General features: G+C 56.6%; 1 protein-coding gene across 1 annotated transcript in view; it reads left to right on the top strand.

Moving 5' to 3' along the window:
* Positions 1-17,481, top strand: part of LOC115865338 (BLOC-1-related complex subunit 8) — a 34,583-nt gene extending 17,102 nt beyond the window's left edge. The window contains exons 6-15 of the mRNA XM_060296939.2: positions 6,665-6,764; positions 8,207-8,307; positions 12,966-13,048; positions 13,583-13,786; positions 14,993-15,127; positions 15,914-16,061; positions 16,257-16,366; positions 16,455-16,548; positions 16,706-16,817; positions 17,117-17,481. Coding sequence (XP_060152922.1) covers positions 6,665-6,764; positions 8,207-8,307; positions 12,966-13,048; positions 13,583-13,786; positions 14,993-15,127; positions 15,914-16,061; positions 16,257-16,366; positions 16,455-16,548; positions 16,706-16,817; positions 17,117-17,342 — 1,313 coding nt within the window. The 3' untranslated portion in view covers positions 17,343-17,481. The remainder of the gene's footprint in view (positions 1-6,664; positions 6,765-8,206; positions 8,308-12,965; positions 13,049-13,582; positions 13,787-14,992; positions 15,128-15,913; positions 16,062-16,256; positions 16,367-16,454; positions 16,549-16,705; positions 16,818-17,116) is intronic.
* The last annotated feature ends 422 nt before the right edge of the window (positions 17,482-17,903 follow it).

Below are 17,903 nucleotides of genomic sequence, written 5' to 3'. Positions count from 1 at the left end.
AGACCTGCAAGTGGCATGACATCCACGTGTGCCTGTGACCGCCATGACCCTCATCCACCCCATGGGGTTTGCACCTCATGCAGTGAACGTGGGGCCTCAGCTGGGCCCACAGGATGCCTTTGTGGCTGAGGGCAGGATGGTGGGCCCAGACCCCTGAGTGGGGCACCACAGCTGCCTGGGCCACTTCCTCCCCGTGCCTCAGTGTCCCATCTGGGCCATGGGTATAGGAAGGATAGTCACAGCCCTCCGAGGTTGTCAGCACATGACAAGCCCGTGGCTGCATTACTTTCATGGTCCCCACCCTCTGCCTCTCTCAGGGTCCAGGGCAGCAGACGTTGCCAACTGGGGTCCCCGGCTATTCCCAGTCCCCAAGCTGCAGACCCAAGAAGTCAGAAATAGCTGAGGCCTTCTGCCTGACCAGCTGAGAATCCTCACTGGGGAAGGTCAGGACCTCTGGATCTTTGGCGTCGGGGATGAGAACTTTCAGGCTCTTGGGGTGAAGGAAACGGGGTTCAAAAAAGTATTTAGACTCGGAAGGACAAGTGTATGGGGTTTGATTTCAAAGGTCAAAGGAGCTTTGGGAGAAGTCAGCCTTGCTCCCTCCTGTCCCCATACCTGCCTTCCACTACCTATCTGAGTCCAGGAGTGAATCTTGGCCTCCAGGGAATGGAATTTTGGGACATTTAGAGTCCTGGGGTCTCACCTGCGAGAGCTGGGAACTCGCTATCTGGTCTGAAGCTGCCACTTTGCAGGAGGGAAGACTGAGGCCAGGTGGAAACACGCAGGCCCCTCAGAGAAAGGACGGGCTCAAGGCTGCCCCTCAGCCCCTAGGAGAACTAAAGCCAGGAGTGAGGGGCCCCAGCTTCCTCTCTCCTCTCTGTGTGACCTCAGACAAATCGCTACCCCTTTCTGACCCTGTGACCTGAGCAATTTGAGCCCGATCTTACTTCCCATCTCCAACTAATGATTGATTTCATTAAATCATTACCCAACCAGGCAGACATCTAGAAAATGCAAATTAGAGGAGAAAGGGAATTAAAATCATTTGTCACCCCAACTCAGATGCAATGAGTATAGACATGTTGGGGGTCTGACCTTCTGGAATATTAGAGGCACATATGCACCTGGAGACAGATGTCATTTGTCAGAGAGTATTTATCACACTCCTGGGATCCCATGTGGGGTTGGAGAGGTCACCCCAGCCCAGGCCCATGAATCCGAGTGGGGTGTACACAGTGGTTGGGTCCCATTTCTCAGCCTCCCAAAGGTCCTCGCTGAGCCTGCATCTTGTGGGGGGGGGGGGCTTGTGAGGCTGCTCACTGGCCCCAGGGAACTCAGGAATGAGTGTCTCAGATCCCACTGGTGCCCAGGCCCACTTCCCAGACTGGGTCGGCGAGGGTGAATTTGGGGCATGGCCGGAGAACCCTGTGGTATAAGCCCACGCTTGAGCGAGGATCTGGGGTCCCACCATGTGGCCCTGGGAAGGAGCCTGCTTCCTCCTGTATAAAACAGGGCAGCCGTCTCCGCTTCACTGGGCTATCTGAGTCAAGCTGGTCCTGCGTGTAAATGAGGGGGAGCATGGGCCCGGGCAGACAGCAGGCACTCAGTAACAGGAGGGGCCCTCCGAACTATGACCGAGTGGACGTGCCTGTGAGCCCCATCCAGGCTCACCCGCACCCCACCCTCCGCCAGGGGCCAAGCAAGCCTCAGTCCTGTCAGCTTTCCTGTCCTGATCTCCAGGTTCAGGTTCACCAGAGGTTGAGGTGGGGTCCTCGGAAGGGAACAGTCCAGGCAAGTTGTGATAATGAGTCACTGCTGTGGGCACAGGCCTGCCTCTGTCCAGTTTCCACAATCAGAGCCCCGACCCTCTCCCACTGGACGCTGTCCTGGCCTCCTGCTCCCAAAGGACTTCTCACCACAGCAGCCACGGAGTCTGCTGAAAATCCTGAACTGCACCGCAGCCACCCCCCACCCCCGTTCATACACCCTCCATGACTCTCCATTGCTCTACAGCCCACTCTTTCACCCTGATCCCCAAGGCCCCTTGCAGCCTCCCTGCCCTCTTCTGTCTCCAGATGCCCCTTGCTCACCCATACCTGGCAACACCATCCACGCCTGCACCTGGAACCCACCCAGCACATTCCCACCTCAGGACCTTTGCACCTGCCATTCCTTCCACCAGGCAGTCTCTCACCCACACCCCTTCATGGCTGGTGTCCTCTAGTCCTTGAGATCCCCTTTTCAAAAAGTCCCTTCTGGCCCATCTTTCCAAAGCAGCCCCCTCCCCTGCCACCTCCCCCACTGCCTCCCCCTATAGCTGTGGTCCCCAACCTTTTTGGCATCAGGGACCGGTTTCATGGAAGACAATTTTTCCACAGACTGGGGGCAGGGGGCATGGTTCAGGTGGTAATGTGAGAGATGGGGAGCGGCAGATGAAGCTTCGCTTGTTCGCCCTCCACTCCCCTCCTGCTGTGCAGCAGGGTTCCTAAGAGGCTGCAAATGGTAGCGGTCCACAGCCCGGGAGTTGGGGACCCCTGCCCTATAGAATTTCATTGGTGAGGGCTCTGTCCCTGACAGTTTACGTGTCTGTCGTCTCCCCCACCAGACTGGGCAATGGGAAAGGTCAGACGGGTCTGTCCACTCCCTGCCCTTGCGTCCCTGGCACCTTGGTCAGCTCCCAGACATTTCTTGGGGAAGGAAGTGGGGACCAGGGATGCCTCAAATGCCCCATCTTGGGTTCCCCACTGGCTGCGTCTTGGGTCTGCTGGGCTATGGGCTGAGTGTCTTCCTCTCAGCTCTGACAGATGTGCTAATTTCCCAAGCTGGGAGGTCTGGGCCTCTGGGGATGAATTTCTGGGGCCCTACGGGGAGATCTTTCTTTGGAACAAAGAAAGAGAAGCCTCGGGTTGTTCCTGCAGCTGCCACCACAGCTTAGGGGACATCTTTGGGGGCCTTCAGTGGCCGAGGGCTCTGACCTGTGTGAGATAGCAGAGTTGGGTTCTGAATGTATGGTCTCTCTCAGCGCCAGGGGTAGGAGTCCCAAGCCCCACGGGAGGTGGGATGGGGCACGTCTCCATTTGCAGTGGCCATGACAGAGAAAATGGCCTTCCTGGCAGGACCTTCAGTGGACAGTGAGGGCAGCCAGGTTCTGCATGACCCCGGGACATAGTTTCCTTCCACGCGGGCACTGGAACCTTCAGAGGGTCAGCCCCTTGGCCTGAGAGAAGCATGAGCACCATCCAGTGGGCTGTCGTGCTGTGGGCTGTTTAGAGAGGAGTGGGGGAGCAGGGGCCCCCTCAAACTGGCAGCCTGTGGGCCAGATGGGACCTCAAATTTGTTTTGTGAACCATGAGGCATTTAAAAGAACGGAACCCGTTGCTGATGTTTCTTCCGTTTGTTAAGCAGTTGTTTGCTCATTCATTCAAGGAAGGGTGATTGCGGACCTACTGTGTGCCGGGCATTGGGAAGGCTCCATCCTTGCCCTCGTGGAACGGACGTCTTAGTGGGGCAACAGGATCATCAAAGAAAGTAACAAAGAAGCACCAAAAATATCTGGTAGGACTAAGTGACACAGGGAAAGAGAAATCTGGTCCGGGGAAATTAGCACCTCTAGAAAGAGAGATTTCTGCCCAGGCTTGAAGGACGTGTAGCAGCCTCTCAGACCTGGGTAAGTCTGAGAAGGGCGTTCCGGGCAGAGGGCACAGCGGGGGCAAAAGCCTGGCAATGGGAAAGTGGCAGGTCTGTCTGGGGCTGGTGTTTCAGGTACCTGGAAAGGGGCGGAAGGCGAGCTGGGAATCTGCTGGTAGATGAGGCCTGTCTAAAGTAGAGGGACACGTGGGTGAGTGCCTGAGGCGCCCCCAGGGCCCATTGTACAAATGGGGAAACTGAGGCTTGGAGCATGTCAGGCAATGAGTGTACAGTGGAGTCGATACGCCCATCTGGCTGTGCCCATAGCCACAGCCAGGCCATCATACCTCTTAGCTCATGGAGCAGGCCTGGGGAGGGGTCTGTGGAGGTGGGTCTGAGGGTCCCCCACGGGGCCTCCATTTCCCCATGAGTGCCAGAGAGGTCTATAAACAAAGGGACCCCCGCAAAGGGCCTCCTCCAGCTGGAACATTCTGGGATTCAGAGCCACACGTGGGTAACACACCCCACCCTCAGACCCCCACAGTCCCCAGAAATACCCCGAAGATCCCCTCAACCCCCTGCCACCTTGCACCAGCATAGCTTGTGTTCCCCATGCAGTGTCCGTACGTGCGATCCCTGAGATCTTCACACCCCACCCTCAGAACCCCCAGCCCCGAACCCACATCTCTCCCCTGGGGGGTGCTCCCACCCTGCCTCAGGAAGCCAGAGGGTGGGCGATACCCCTGCAGGGGATAGAGGCCCTATCTGTGTCTGGGGGCCTGCTTATAATGGGGGACTAGCATGGATTTGGGGAGTCTACATGTGTTTGGGGAGCTCTGTGTGTGTCTAGGAGGGTTGCATGTTGTTGGGGGTTGTGTGTTTGGGGGCGTCTGCATATATTGGGGGGTTTGTGTACATTCGAGGGATCGGCAGGTGTTGGGGGACGCTGTGTGTGTCTGAGGGGTCTGCATGTAGTTGGGCATCTGCGTGTGCAGAGGCCTCTGTGTGTGTTTGGGGGATGTGTGTGTTTGGCAAGCCGTGTGGGTTTGGGAGGGGTCTGCATGTATTGTGGACTGCATGTGTTTTGGGGACTTATGTATGTGGGTGTTGGGGGTGATGCATGTGTTTGGGGGGTCTCCCTGCGAGGGGAATCTCCCAACCCCCCAATCTGTACGTAGGAGGAAAGAGCTTTCTCCCTGACCCCCTGTCCCCAGCACCCTTCCTGGGTCTGCCCGGGGCCCTCACTCTGAGCTGGGTACCCCAGGGCTGAGGAGAGGTGACCCCAAGGCCTTCTGGGAGGGGTCAGGCCCAGTGATGGCAAAAGCTGCCTGCATAGAGAAAGAGGGCGATATTATCTCCAGAGAGCCCCCCAACTCAGGGAGGTGTCGCCGACTCTCCCCATCTTCTGGGGTAGGAAGCTGAGGCCCAGAGAAGTTTGGTTGCACAGTAGTCACTGCTAGAGCCCGCCTTCTCCCCAGGGCAGGTGAGGGACTCCAGGGGCTGTTGTGGGCTGAGCCAGCCCCTAGGTCACCCACAGTGCCTCCCCCCACTACCTGGGCCACCATCTCCCCAGGCTCCCAGGGGAGGAGGCGGCCCAGGGCCCCGGCTCGGGGAGGAGGGGTGTCTCCAGCAGCTGGGGTGGGAGCCACTGGAGCCCTCAAGAGAGGGGAGGGGGGGTCCCGACTTTCCAAGGGGCTCTTCCTGTCGCCTGTAATGAGGTACTTGGGGAGCAGGTGATGAAACCACCGCCTGGGTTGCGTGAGGCGGGGCCACCGGCCTGATTTGCTGCAGGGCCCAGGAGCAGCGCCCCCTCCCCGCTTCGCCGAGTCCCGCGGGCCCTCATCTCCCCCAGGCCACCCACCTGCCTCTCACTTCTCCTTTCCTCCTCTCCTTTCCTCGCCGGCCTGGGTCCCCCACCAAACTGAGGCCTCTGAGCTCAAGGGTCTGGCAGCGTGACTTTGCCACTTGTCCCTCCATTAAAGACCCACTGGGAGGCAAGAAGGGGAACTTGCCTCTTCCTGATCTTTTCTCTCAAACCTCACTGCAAAGCCTTTGATATCAGGATTCTGTGACCCATTTTGTGGGGGAGGAAGTAGGGGTCTGATGTCTCCCAGCGTGTCACAGTAAGTGTCACTGTGGTCTTGCAAGATGGCACGCTGACTCAGCATCCCCAGTTCCAAGGCCCCTCTTCCTTCTGGCTTCTGGGAGGCCAGAAGCCAAGGTTGATAGATCCCTCCACTGCCCCCTCCTCCCCAGCTGGTGGGAGAAGAATTCTCCCTCCCATTTACAGGTGAGAAAACTGAGTCCTTCCACAGGGAGAGGCCAGCAGTGAAGGGTCAGTGGGAGGGTGGGATTCCTTCCAGACCCCCATCTCCATCACCAGGGAGCTAAGAGACCTCGTAGAGAGAGATGACAGTCATGGCCTGAAGGACTGCAGCGGTGTTTGTTGATGGACTTAGTGACCACAGGTATCACCTTAGAGGGTTTATGATGCTCCAGGCACTCATGAAATCTTCCTTTGTACCCCTAGTTCCCCCCTCCAGAACAACGCTCAGGCCTGAGGCCCCAGGCCCCCTCCCAACCCCAGGCATATGCCACCAGCACGTCCCGTCCCCTTGGTCGCCAAACAATCCATCCTCTTCTGCCTACCTGCAGCCCCCGTCCCAGTTCAGGCCCCACATCTCCCACCTAGACACCTGCCCCAGCCTCTCCCGGCCACCTTGCTCCTGCGCAGACAGATGCTGTTTCTCATGGCAGCCATGACTAGGGACAAGGTTTGTTCTGGGTTTTGTTTTGGTTTTTGTTTTTTTGGCCGCGCCGCACAGCATGTGAGATCTTAGTTCCCAGACCAGGGATCGAACCCATGCCCCCTGTAATGGAAACATAGAGTCTTAACCACTGGACGTTCAGGGAAGTCCCCAGGGATGAGGTTTTTAAAAAAATCTTTTGGTTGAGATAAATCACATAGAGAAAAATGCAAAAATCGTTGGAGTAGGGCTAAAAAATTTGCACAAACTGAACACATTTATGTATCCAGGTCCTGGCCCGGGGAACAGGACACCCCAGTCCCTGGACTCCCGCTGTCCTGTCACAGTACCTGCTCCAGGTGGCCACTGTGCTCATATCCATCACTGTAGGTGAGTTTTGCCTGTTCTGGAACTTCATATAAATGGAATCACATGGTGTGTCCTCTCTAGGGAGCCCAGTATTGCTGAACCGGCACATGGTCTGGGAGATTCACCTGTGTGGTGGCATGGAGGTGGAATGCATCCTTTTTCTGTGCTGTATAGTAGTCTTGCATAGAATCTACCAAAAATCATTTACCAGTTCTCCCATTGAGGGCATTTGAGTTGTTTCCAGTTTGGGGCTCTGACAAATGAGGCTGCTGAGAACATTCTTGTCTGTGTCCTTTGGTAAAACACGGACACTTTTCTCTTAGGTGAATGTTGAAGGGAAGCATTGCTGGGTCAAAGGGTAGATGCATGTTCAGCTTTAGTAGGTGCCAGACAGTTTTCCAGAGTGGCTCTACTTCTTTCTTTTTCCACCAGCAATGCATGGAAGTACCAGGGGATTATTTAAACTGTAAAATCATATCCTGACCCTCCCCTGCCTCCAAACTCTCTGTGGCTCCCTAATGCCCTCAGAGTAAAACCCACACTCGTCACTGTGGCCCACAAGGACCTATGTGATCCAAGTGCCACAACTCTCCCCACCACCAGTCCCCTCCCCTCTCTCCCTTGCTCGCACTGTCCAGCCATAGAGATTTCTTTGCTTTTTTTCAAAATGCCAAACTCATGATCACTCTGAGCCTTTGCCCTTGCAGTTCCCCCTGCCAGGAACACCCTTGCACCAGATCTCCCCACAACTGACTCTTCCTTTGCTTGGCTGTGTCTTTCTTGGTCTTTGGGTCTCAGTTCAGATGTCACCTCTTCAGAGAGATCTTCCTTGAAATCCCTGGCTTCTAACATTTCCCCTTTCGTGGTCAATACTTCTCTCTTTTTAGACTTAGGTTCTGACCTACAAGAGCTTCATAAAATGACTTGGGCAGTTCCCATTGTTTTCAAAGGTCTGAGGTAGTTTAAAGAACATTTCACTTTCCTGTCCTTTAAGATTTGATAAAATAACCATAAAACTGTCGGGGCCTGTTGTCCTTTTAATGGTAGGTCTCAAGTCACTTTTCTAATCTTCTGTGGTCATTGGTCTACTTAAGCTTTCTACTTCTTTTGAGGTCAGTTTATCACAATGGTTGGCACTTGATAAATGCCAAGTATGGGGGGCAAAGAAAAGGGTGGGAGGTATTGGACTCTTGACTTCAAATGCCCACTCCCCCGTCCATCTGCTCAGGGCCCCATCCAGCCCTTCCACTGAGGCCCAACTACATGCTTCCTCCTTTGAGACGCCCTCTTGGATTTCTCCTGACTCTTCTTCCCTTTCCTGGGTCGATGAGTCCACCTGTGCCTCTCTGCTGGGCAGATGCCACAAGCTCTCTGCTTTCTAGCTGGACATTGGTGGGGGTGGAGGGGACATGCGCACAGAAGAGTACTCCCCTAACCTCAGCCTCCCCCCTCGTGCCCTGCAGATTCAGCACGCACCACCACCTCCCCCCAGCAGTTCCGGTCACGCCAACATCTGGAGAAGGGGCCGCCAGGTCTGTCTGCTGCCTGGGGTGGGGATTTGCATGTGAGTACAAATATATATGCACACCCTGGGCCTTCCGCCTGCCTCCGCATTCCTTGGCTGGCCCTTCACACCTGGGCCTGAGGCAGGTCAACGCTGAGTGGCTGGATTTGCATGCCTGTGTATTTCTGGGTAGGGAGTCAGCTGGGGGAGTCTGAGAGGAAGTTGTTGAGGGAAGCTGGGGGGAGTTCAGATGTGTCCCTGTTGACCTGCTCCCTTCACCAAATCTTCCCAGTCACCCCTCTGACTTGTCCTGAGGGTCTTCCAGTCTTGGGGAGAGGGAGAGAGCTGGATATACGACCCCCTTAGCCCCACAGAGTCAGAATTGGAGGGGATGGATGGAGGCTCTGGGAGACCAGAGTGAGGGCAGGGAGGGCTTCACGGAGGAATGGATTTTTTTGAGCTAGGTTTCTGAAATGTGTATCAGAGTTGGCCAGGTGCAGAAGGGGCAACAAGGGCTTTTCAGGCAGAGATATTTTGTTGAAGGTAGAGAACGGTGGGCAGGAGCTGATTGGGGCAGGGCCTTTCGTACTTTTTTAAAAATTTATTTTATTTATTTGGCTGCGCCGGGTCTTAGTTGCAGCACACGGGATCTTCATTTCAGTGTGCAGGATCTAATTCCGTGACCAGGGATTGAACCCAGGCCCCCTGCATTGGGAGCGCAGAGTCTTTTTTTTTTTTTTTTTAATATTTTTCTTTCTTTTTATTTATTTTTTTTGGCCGTGTGGGGTCTTCTTTGCCACGCGTGGGCTTTCTCTAGTTGCGGCGAGCGGGGGCTACTCTTCATTGCGGTGCACGGCTTTCTCATTGCAGTGGCTTCTCTTGTTGCGGAGCACAGGCTCTAGGTATGTGGGCTTCAGTAGGTGTGGCACTCGAGCTCAGTTGGCTGTGGCTCACGGGCTCTAGAGCGCAGGCTCAGTAGTTGTGGCACACGGGCTTATTTGCTCCATGGCACATGGGATCTTCCAGACCAGGGCTCAAACCCTTGTCCCCTGCATTGGCAGGCGGATTCTTAACCACTGGGGAGCGCGAAGTCTTAAGCGCTGGACCACCAGGGGAGTCCCTGGGGCAGGGCCTTGAATGGCAGGCTGAGGACTGGAGCTCCCTTCCTCCTGAGGGCAGTGAGGGGCCGTGAGGAGTGCTTGAACAGTGAAGGGACATGGTCAGCTCTGTGCTGGGTAGATCCCTCAAGGACCAGGGCAGGGGATGACTTTGGTTCCTGGGTGAGGATTGGGGGCTCCAAGGTCATCAAAGTTCAGAAGACTCAAACCCCTGTGTGAGCCCATCTTTACCTGTCAGGCCTGGCTCCAGAGATGGCAGAGGACCTAGTGGCTTCTAGAGGACCCAAAAAGCCCTAGAGTACAGTGACTTAAGTGCAAGATTCAGGCATAGCACAGAGGGGGCCTCACCCCCAGTCTCTGCCCAGATGGACACAGCCCTGGCCTCCTGGTAGTTTCCTGTCATCTCTACCCCTGCCCCCAACTGTCCTGCTTCCTATGGCAGCCATGGCCAAGTTTTTAAAGTCCTGTGCCTTCTTTTTTTTTTTTTTTTTTTGCGGTTCGCGGGCCTCTCACTGTTGCGGCGTCTCCCGTTGCGGAGCACAGGCTCCGGACGCGCAGGCTCAGCGGCCATGGCTCACGGGCCCAGCCACTTGACAGCATGTGGGATCTTCCCAGACCGGGGCACAAACCCGTGTCCCCCGCATCGGCAGGCGGACTCTCAACCACTGCGCCATCAGGGAAGCCCCAAAAGTCGTGTGCCTTCTTGCTCAAAGCCCTCCCACGGCCGTGTACTGCTCTTAGACCAAAACCCACAGGCCTCCCTGCAGCTCAGAGGACCCAGAGTGGCCCTGCCTCTGCAGCCTCTCCTGCTGGCCTCCTCACTCCAGTCTTATTGATGCATCTCCTCCCTCCTGAGGGCCTTTGCACCTGCCACTCCTTCTGCCTGGAACTTACTTCCTGTCTGGCTCTTGGGTCTCAGTTCAGAGAAACCCCCCCTGACCTTCTGACTCTTGGGGCTCCCCCATTATGTGAACCCTGCCCTAGCCAGGATGTCCTTGTCTAAAATGGGGACAGATTGAGAAGGGGCCAGAGTTGATCTTCCAGGCCCAGAGACTCATGTCCAAGTCCCATGTTCCCATGGGACCCCAGGCGTGGGGGGCATTTCCTGAGTCATCTTGGCACCGAGACCTCCCGGCCAGTGCCCTTCTTCTGTCCCCAGGGACCTGTCAGGGCGGGGATAACGCACCCCAGCCGTGGGAACTAGCCTGATTCCAGCCGGGGATTAAAATTAGCCCCAGAGGTTAAATTTAGCAAGTCAAGCTGGAGCTGGGGGGCTGAGATGGGGGCTTTCGTTGGCCTGGGATCTGCATGGCTGTGACCGCTCAGAGACCCAACCCAGAGAAGGTGGAGGGTGTGTCTGGGGTCACACAGCGGGCCACATATGACAGACTGGGGCGTCTCATACTTCCAGCCCTGGGTCTGTGGGAAGATGAGGCACTCTGCTCAGACCCCTCGGGCTGGGGTGTGGGAAGCAGGTATGGCTACTCCCAGAGACAGACCTACATTTCCCTATACTTCCCAAGAGCTCATTCCCAGGCCTTGTGCCAGGTACTCTGTATTTCATAACCACCCCATTCACAGAACAGCAAACTGAGGCCGAGGGAGAGGCCTCCCTTGCTAAAGACCGCTCTTCTGTTCAGAGGCTGGCTGAGACCTGAGAGCAGACCCACTTCACCCTGGGCAGGCCTCAGCCACCTATGACATGGGAGAGATGGGGGAGTGGAGTGTGGTCATAGAGTCGGCAGAGGGGATCTCGGGGGCCAGGGAGCGGCTGTCTGTACAGTGGGGTGGGTGCCACTGAACAGGCAACATGATTCCTTGATTCCAAGGAGTCCTGCATGAGGGCTGCTGGGAAAGTCCTGGACCGTGTCTTGGGTACATGCTGCGCTCACTGAGCTGCCCATTCTCACCCTTGGGGCCCCCACCAGGGAAATCCAAGATCCCCACGAGGAAGGTCCAGAATTTCTCTCCAGTTTGCCTGGGCCCACCCCATCCCCCAGTCTGAGGGTTCCAAGCTTAAGTCTTTCCAGGGCATTCCCCCCTCCTCCCGCTGGATGGTGGGGCAGGGATAGGGTTTCTCTTATGCTTCCCCCCAACTTTTTATTTTATTTTTATTTTTTGGCCATGCCACGCAGCATGTGGGATCTTAGTTCCCCGACCAGGGATCGAATCCGTGCCCGCTGCACTGGAAGCGTGGAATCTGAACCACTGGACCACCAGGGAAGTCCCCCCACACACACAATTTTTAAAATAGAAATCTATAATCACTGAGGGAGAAATGTTAGAAAATTCAAAAGATCAAAAAGGAAAAAAAAAAAAAAGACAAAAAGCCTACACATTGTATGATTCCATTTATACGAAGTGTCCAGAACAGGCAAAGCCATAGAGAACATAGATTAGTGGTTGCCAGGGGCTGAGGGGAGGGGAATGGGGAGTGGCTGCTAATGGGGCTGGGGTCTTTTTTTGGAAGGATGAAAATTTTCTGGAACTAGATAGATGTGATGGTTGTACAACGTCGTGGATGCTCTAAATGCCACTGAATTGCACACGTTAAAATGGCGAGTTTTATGTTATGTGAATTGCATCTCAATTTTTAAAAACGGGAAAAAACTCACCCATAAATTTCCACCCAGCGTTGACTCCCAGATTGAGCATTTCCTTCTAGTCTTTTTTCCACTCTCAGTACAGTTTTTCTTTTGTTGTTGTTGTTTTTGCGGTACGCGGGCCTCTCACTGTTGTGGCCTCTCCCATTGCGGAGCACAGGCTCCAGACGCGCAGGCTCAGTGACCATGGCTCACGGGCCCAGCCGCTCCGCGGCATGTGGGATCTTCCCGGACCGGGGCACGAACCCGTGTCCCCTGCATTGGCAGGCAGACTCTCAACCACTGCGCCACCAGGGAAGCCCCTCAGTACAGTTTTTAAATATATGTTTTATATATTTTTAATATATGTTTTCTGGTAACCACAGCCCTCAACCTTGCTCATCAAAGGGCTATTGTGGGATTGAATGAGTTCAAAAGTGTCTGCTGTGTGGACCAGGCTTACTTTCAGAGGCTCAGGATCACTGAGCACCACTGGGTACCAGCACTGGATGGCCCTCCAACCTGGCCTATTGAGAACTTTTAAGCTGTCGCCAGTATTCATAACAGCAGTGCATACACAGCACCTGCCGTCTGCAAGGCAGATCTGAATGCCCTTTGTGGGTTAGCTCATTTTATGCTCCAGCAGCACTGGGCAATGCACCACACTGTTATCCCCGCTGCACAGACACGGGGTCAGGCTCCCTCTAGGTCCCACAGTTACCAGCTTGTTTTGCTTTAAAGCTTCAGGTGGGGGCACCCATACCTCTCAATCTTTCCCCCTTGGTCAGCCTTCTCCTTATAAAACATTGATCTGAAAGTGTTCAATGAGCATTTGCTGCATCCTGGGCTGGTCGAGGGTGTGGGCTGTGGGGATGACCCAGCCTGCCTTGATCTCCCCCATCATCTCCCTTTCAGCACCTGGCAGGGGCAGGAGGAAGATAGGGGGTAGACTGGGGTGCCTGTCCCCACTCTCCACCCACCTACTCTGTCCTCTTCTCCTCCCCACCTCAACCCCCAGACCAAGGACACTCCACCCAGCCTGGGACAATGGGGAGGAAGAAAATTCAGATCTCACGCATTCTGGACCAAAGGAATCGGCAGGTGAGTTCAGTGGGTGGGCCAGTGGTTCGGGGAAAGGCATTCCTGGCAGGGGACATGGCCTGGGCAAAGGTCTGGCCATCTGGGAGAACTGCAAGGGAATAAGGAGACTTGATGCAATGTCAGGAGTTTGAGATGTAGCCTTTACTCATTCTCATGATGATTAATTCACTGATTCCCCTTGATGACTGGAGCCCCAGTCACAGGGGAGGTGGAACTCAATACAAATACACCCAACTCAAAGCGCTGGACCAGAGAGAGACACAGAACTGGGGAAGCTCAGAGAGGGAGTGTGGGCTCTGCCTGGAGGCCAAGGTAAACTTACCAAAGGAGAGGACATTTGGGCTGGGTTTTGAAGCATCGATAGGAGTTTGCCATGTTAAGAAGTGAGAAGGAGTAGTATAGCCAGAAAGAACAGCACATGCAAAGGCATGGAATCACAAGGCATTTTCAGGCAACAATTAGGCCCCTCCACCTCCCCTCTCACCATCCCAAATCTTTGTCTTCTCCTGCCCCGCCTGTGGGTCCTGGGTCCAGGTGACATTTACCAAGCGGAAGTTTGGGCTGATGAAGAAGGCCTATGAGCTAAGTGTACTCTGCGACTGTGAGATCGCCCTCATCATCTTCAATAGCGCCAACCGCCTCTTCCAGTACGCCAGCACGGACATGGACCGTGTGCTACTGAAGTATACAGAGTACAGTGAGCCTCACGAGAGCCGCACCAACACCGACATCCTTGAGGTACCCCTGGGACCCACCTCCCTGGCCTCATGAAGCCCAGCACACTCTGCTCACTCAGAGCCTAGGGACTCTTGGTTTGCACAAAAGATGAGCGTTGCAATTTGGCTTTGCTGCTAGTCAAAGCAGGTTTGGGGTAATAGAGTGTCCCTTTTAGGGGCAACTTCCTGGATAGTGGAAATAAAAAACACCGAGGGCCCCACTATGTGCCCCTCACACACATCATCTCATTTGCTCCTGTTACCCATTTGGTGAGTACAGACACAGAGAAGAAAAGGTACCACAAAGCAAACAGACCTCACTGAGGTCCAGGAATGTTTTTTTTTTTTTTGCGGTACGCGGGCCTCTCACTGCTGTGGCCTCTCCCATTGTGGAGCACAGGCTCCGGACGTGCAGGCTCAGCGGCCATGGCTCACGGGCCCAGCCGCTCCACGGCATGTGGGATCTTCCCGGACCGGGGCACGAACCCGTGTCCCCTGCATCGGCAGGTGGACTCTCAACCACTACGCCACCAGGGAAGCCCCAGGAATGTTTTTGCTTGAGCTGCTGTATCCTCAGGAGAAAGAGGCAGGAGCAGCCCCTGCATTATCTGGGCAGCCCTCACACCCACGACCTAGGATGGGCAAGATCACTGTCACTTTGGATGCGGGCATCTTTACCCAGGGCGGGAAGCTAAAGCCACTGGGCTGGAGAGAGCAGCGGGCTAGGACTGCACCCAGGAAGCTCCAATCTGGCAGAGGGTGGGGAGAAGCTGGCACAGGAGAGGCAGGGGTCCAGGAGTGTGCTGGTCACTGCTCCTATGTGGGTGGCAGCTTAGGAGAACCTATAAAGTTGTCCTCAGGTGCTCAGTCAGCTGACATTTATTAAGCACCTACTGCACGCCAGGCTCCGAGGCTGCACATGGGTGCAGAATGGAGGAACTGAATCACACTCAGAAGCAGTGTTAGGATAATGCCAGCAGGCCTGGGTGCATCTCGGCCTCTACTGTGTGACCCGGGCCTCTCTGGTCCCAGGGCAGGACAGTCCCTCTCTCACACACAGTTGGAACTTACTAGGTGATAACTCACTGGGGTTTTTGGCTGGAGCAGGCTGTGCTTGCACCCTGCCTGCCCACAGAGCTGGATGGGATAGGTCCTCCCCTCTCCCGTAGAACCAGGTTCCTTGGCCAGGATGGGGGGAGTGTCACCCTTTTGTCTCCCCCTTCCACAGACACTGAAGCGGAGGGGCGTGGGCCTTGATGGACAAGAGCTAGAGCCAGAGGAGGTGATTGAGGGGCCAGGAGAGAAGCTGCGGAGGCTGGCAGGTGATGGGGGTGACCCAGCCTTGCCCCGACCCCGGCTCTATGTAAGTGACTCCCTGCCCCGCCATGAATGGGGCCCTTCCCCCACTTCTGAGGTCCAAATGGCTGAGGCCGAGATTGAGAGAGAGACTTAATTTGGGGGCAGGTTTCTGCCTGGGTGGGCAGAGAAGGCTTCCTGGAGAAGTGGGCATTATAGCAGGGGCTTTGAAGGATGGAAAAGAGTTCAACGGGCAGACAGTTCCTTTCTTTTTTTTTTTTTAATTTTAAATTTTGGCTGCGTTGGGTCTTCATTGCTGTGCGCGGGCTTTCTCTAGTTGTGAGCGGCAGCTACTCTTTGTTGTGGTGCGTGGGCTTCTCACTGCAGTGGCTTCTCTTGAGGTGGAGCTCAGGCTCTAGGCACGTGGGCTTCAGTAGTTGCAGCATGCAGACTCATTAGTTGCGGCACACGGGCTTAGTTGCTCCGTGGCATGTGGGATCTTCCCGGACCAGGGCTTGAACCCGTGTCCCCTGCATTAGTAGGCGGATTCTTAACCACTGCACCACCAGGGAAGTCCCAGTTCCTTCCTTTCTTTGATTCATCAAACACCCTGGGAAGCCCCCTCAGGGTCAACCCTATGCTGATTAAGAAGCCTCAGCTCTGGGCCTAGCTGTCAAGGAGCGACAGAGGCAGACACAGGCTCCCCCAGCCATGTGGCGTTAGGCCAGAGGGAGGAGTAGTGAGGACTTACGGAAGGTGGAGGCTGGCGACTGAACTCATTGGGATTTTCTGTCTTGGACTTGATGCCCTCATTTCCACATTCCTCAGCCAATCCTGTCCTCTCTGCCCTCAGCCAGCAGCTCCCACTATGCCCAGCCCTGACATGGCATATGGGGCCCTGCCCCCACCAGGCTGTGACCCCAGTGGGCTTGGGGAGGCCCTGCCTGCCCAGAGCCGCCCATCCCCCTTCCGTCCAGGAGCCCCTAAAGCTGGCCCCCCAGGTGAGCATGGGGCATAGGCCCTGGGGGAGGAGGGGTGGCGGTCCCAGGGGGGCTGTGCAAGGCGGGAATATTGGCTCTGGCCCTGCTTGGCTGTGGGCATCACTCTGGACCTCAGACTCCATTAGATGACATGGCCACCTGCCCTCTCTCTGGGGGTCTCCTGCTCCCCAGGCCTTGCGCACCCTCTCTTCTCAGCAAGCCACCTTGGCAGCAAGACACCACCGCCCCTGTACCTGGCAGTGGATGGGAGGAGGCCAGACCTGCCTGGTGGCCTGGCTGGGGCCCGAGGGGGACTGAGCACCTCGGTGAGTGAGGGGAAGGTGTGGAAGGGCTGTGGGGGCAGGGTGGCCTGGGTGTGGGCCTCAGTTTCCCCTTTCCCCTGTCTCTCCACAGAGAGGCCTCTATGGTAGCCTGCAGAGTCCGTGCTCCACTGCCACCCCAGGACCCCCACTAGGGAGCTTCCCCTTCCTCCCTGCAGGTCCCCCAGGTATGCACCCGCTGTGGGAGGCGTCCACACACCTGCCTGCCGGGGGTCCACACTCCCCCACCCTCCAGAACTGAAAACTGGCCTGTGGGGTGGGTCAGGCTTGGGCAAGGGGCTCCCTGAGGTCAGGGCCTCAGTTTACTCTTCCTGCCCCCCCCAGAATATGGCCTGGGAGACCCCCCTCCGCCCCCAGCCTTGCTGCAGCCCCCCACCCTGGCCCCCTGGCAGCCCTCCAGGGGTGATGGGCCCCCAGTCACCCCCGCCCAGCCCAGGTAAGTGCCCCGACTGCCTCCTTGCACGCTCCCTCCCACCCCGGGTTCACGGGTGGGGCTCCTCCAAGTCTTCCAAGCCCCAGCCACTGCTGACCCCTGGTGGCCACTCCCGGTTCTGCACTTAGCCCCTCCCGACTGGTCCTGGTGGGGATGGGCGGCTATTTTGGAGGCCCCAAGAGGGATCGCCACCCCCTCCTTTCCCAAGGTCCTCCTGCCCAATCTTTGCCCAAGCCATGCCACTTCCATGGCTTCCCTCGCTGAGCTCACGGCCCCGCCCCTCTCTCTCTCTCTCTCTGCAGTGGGGGCCGCAGCCTGGGCGAGGAAGGCCCTCCAGCCCGCGGTGCCTCCTCGCCCACCCCACCAGTCAGCATCAAGTCCGAGCGCCTCTCGCCGGCCCCTGGAGGCCCCGGCGACTTTCCAAAGGCCTTCCCCTACCCCTTGCTCCTGGCCCGGCCCCTGGCAGAGCCCCTACGGCCTGGGCCCCCCCTGCGCCGGCTGCCCACTACCGACGGCTGGCCCCGGTAGTAGGCCCGGGGGTGGCACCGATTCTGCCCCTCACACCAGGCGAGGTGAGGGCACGCGGGGTCCCAACCTTCCTCCCTGTGTCCTTGGAGAAGACCCAGCAGTTACGACCCTCTCCACGGCAGGGGCCTGGAGGGGGGAAAGCCTGGTTCGGATCCAAGGTTGGGGTGCTCGTTTCCCCCTTCCCGTGTGTGTGTATCCATCAATAAAACACACGGGGCATCCGTGAACGAAACCGTCGCTGCTCAGAGCCACACCCCCGCCCGGGTCCTCCCATCTCTTCCCCAGCGGCCTCAGTCTTGCCTTGTCGTGTCTTGGGTACCCACTCCAGAACCTGACCCTGAGAGGAGGACTCCAGTGCTGCTTGGGAAGGGGGGTGGGGGGGAGAAGCGGGATCGGAGTTGGGGGGGACGGGGACGTAAGGGGAGGAGCCCTGGAGGGGGCGCCAACGAGCAGGTGACGCCGTGCTCAGCCCGCTGGGGGCCCTAGGGCACCACATAGAGTGGGCACCTAGAGTGGTTCCGCCCCAGTGGTGATGGGCTGGGCTATTTGCGCTCCAGCTCC

Source organism: Globicephala melas, chromosome 3, assembly GCF_963455315.2.
Source record: "Globicephala melas chromosome 3, mGloMel1.2, whole genome shotgun sequence".
Lineage (NCBI taxonomy): Eukaryota > Metazoa > Chordata > Mammalia > Artiodactyla > Delphinidae > Globicephala > Globicephala melas.
The sequence above is the reverse complement of the archived record's forward strand: the minus strand, read 5'-3'. Positions and strand labels throughout refer to the sequence as shown.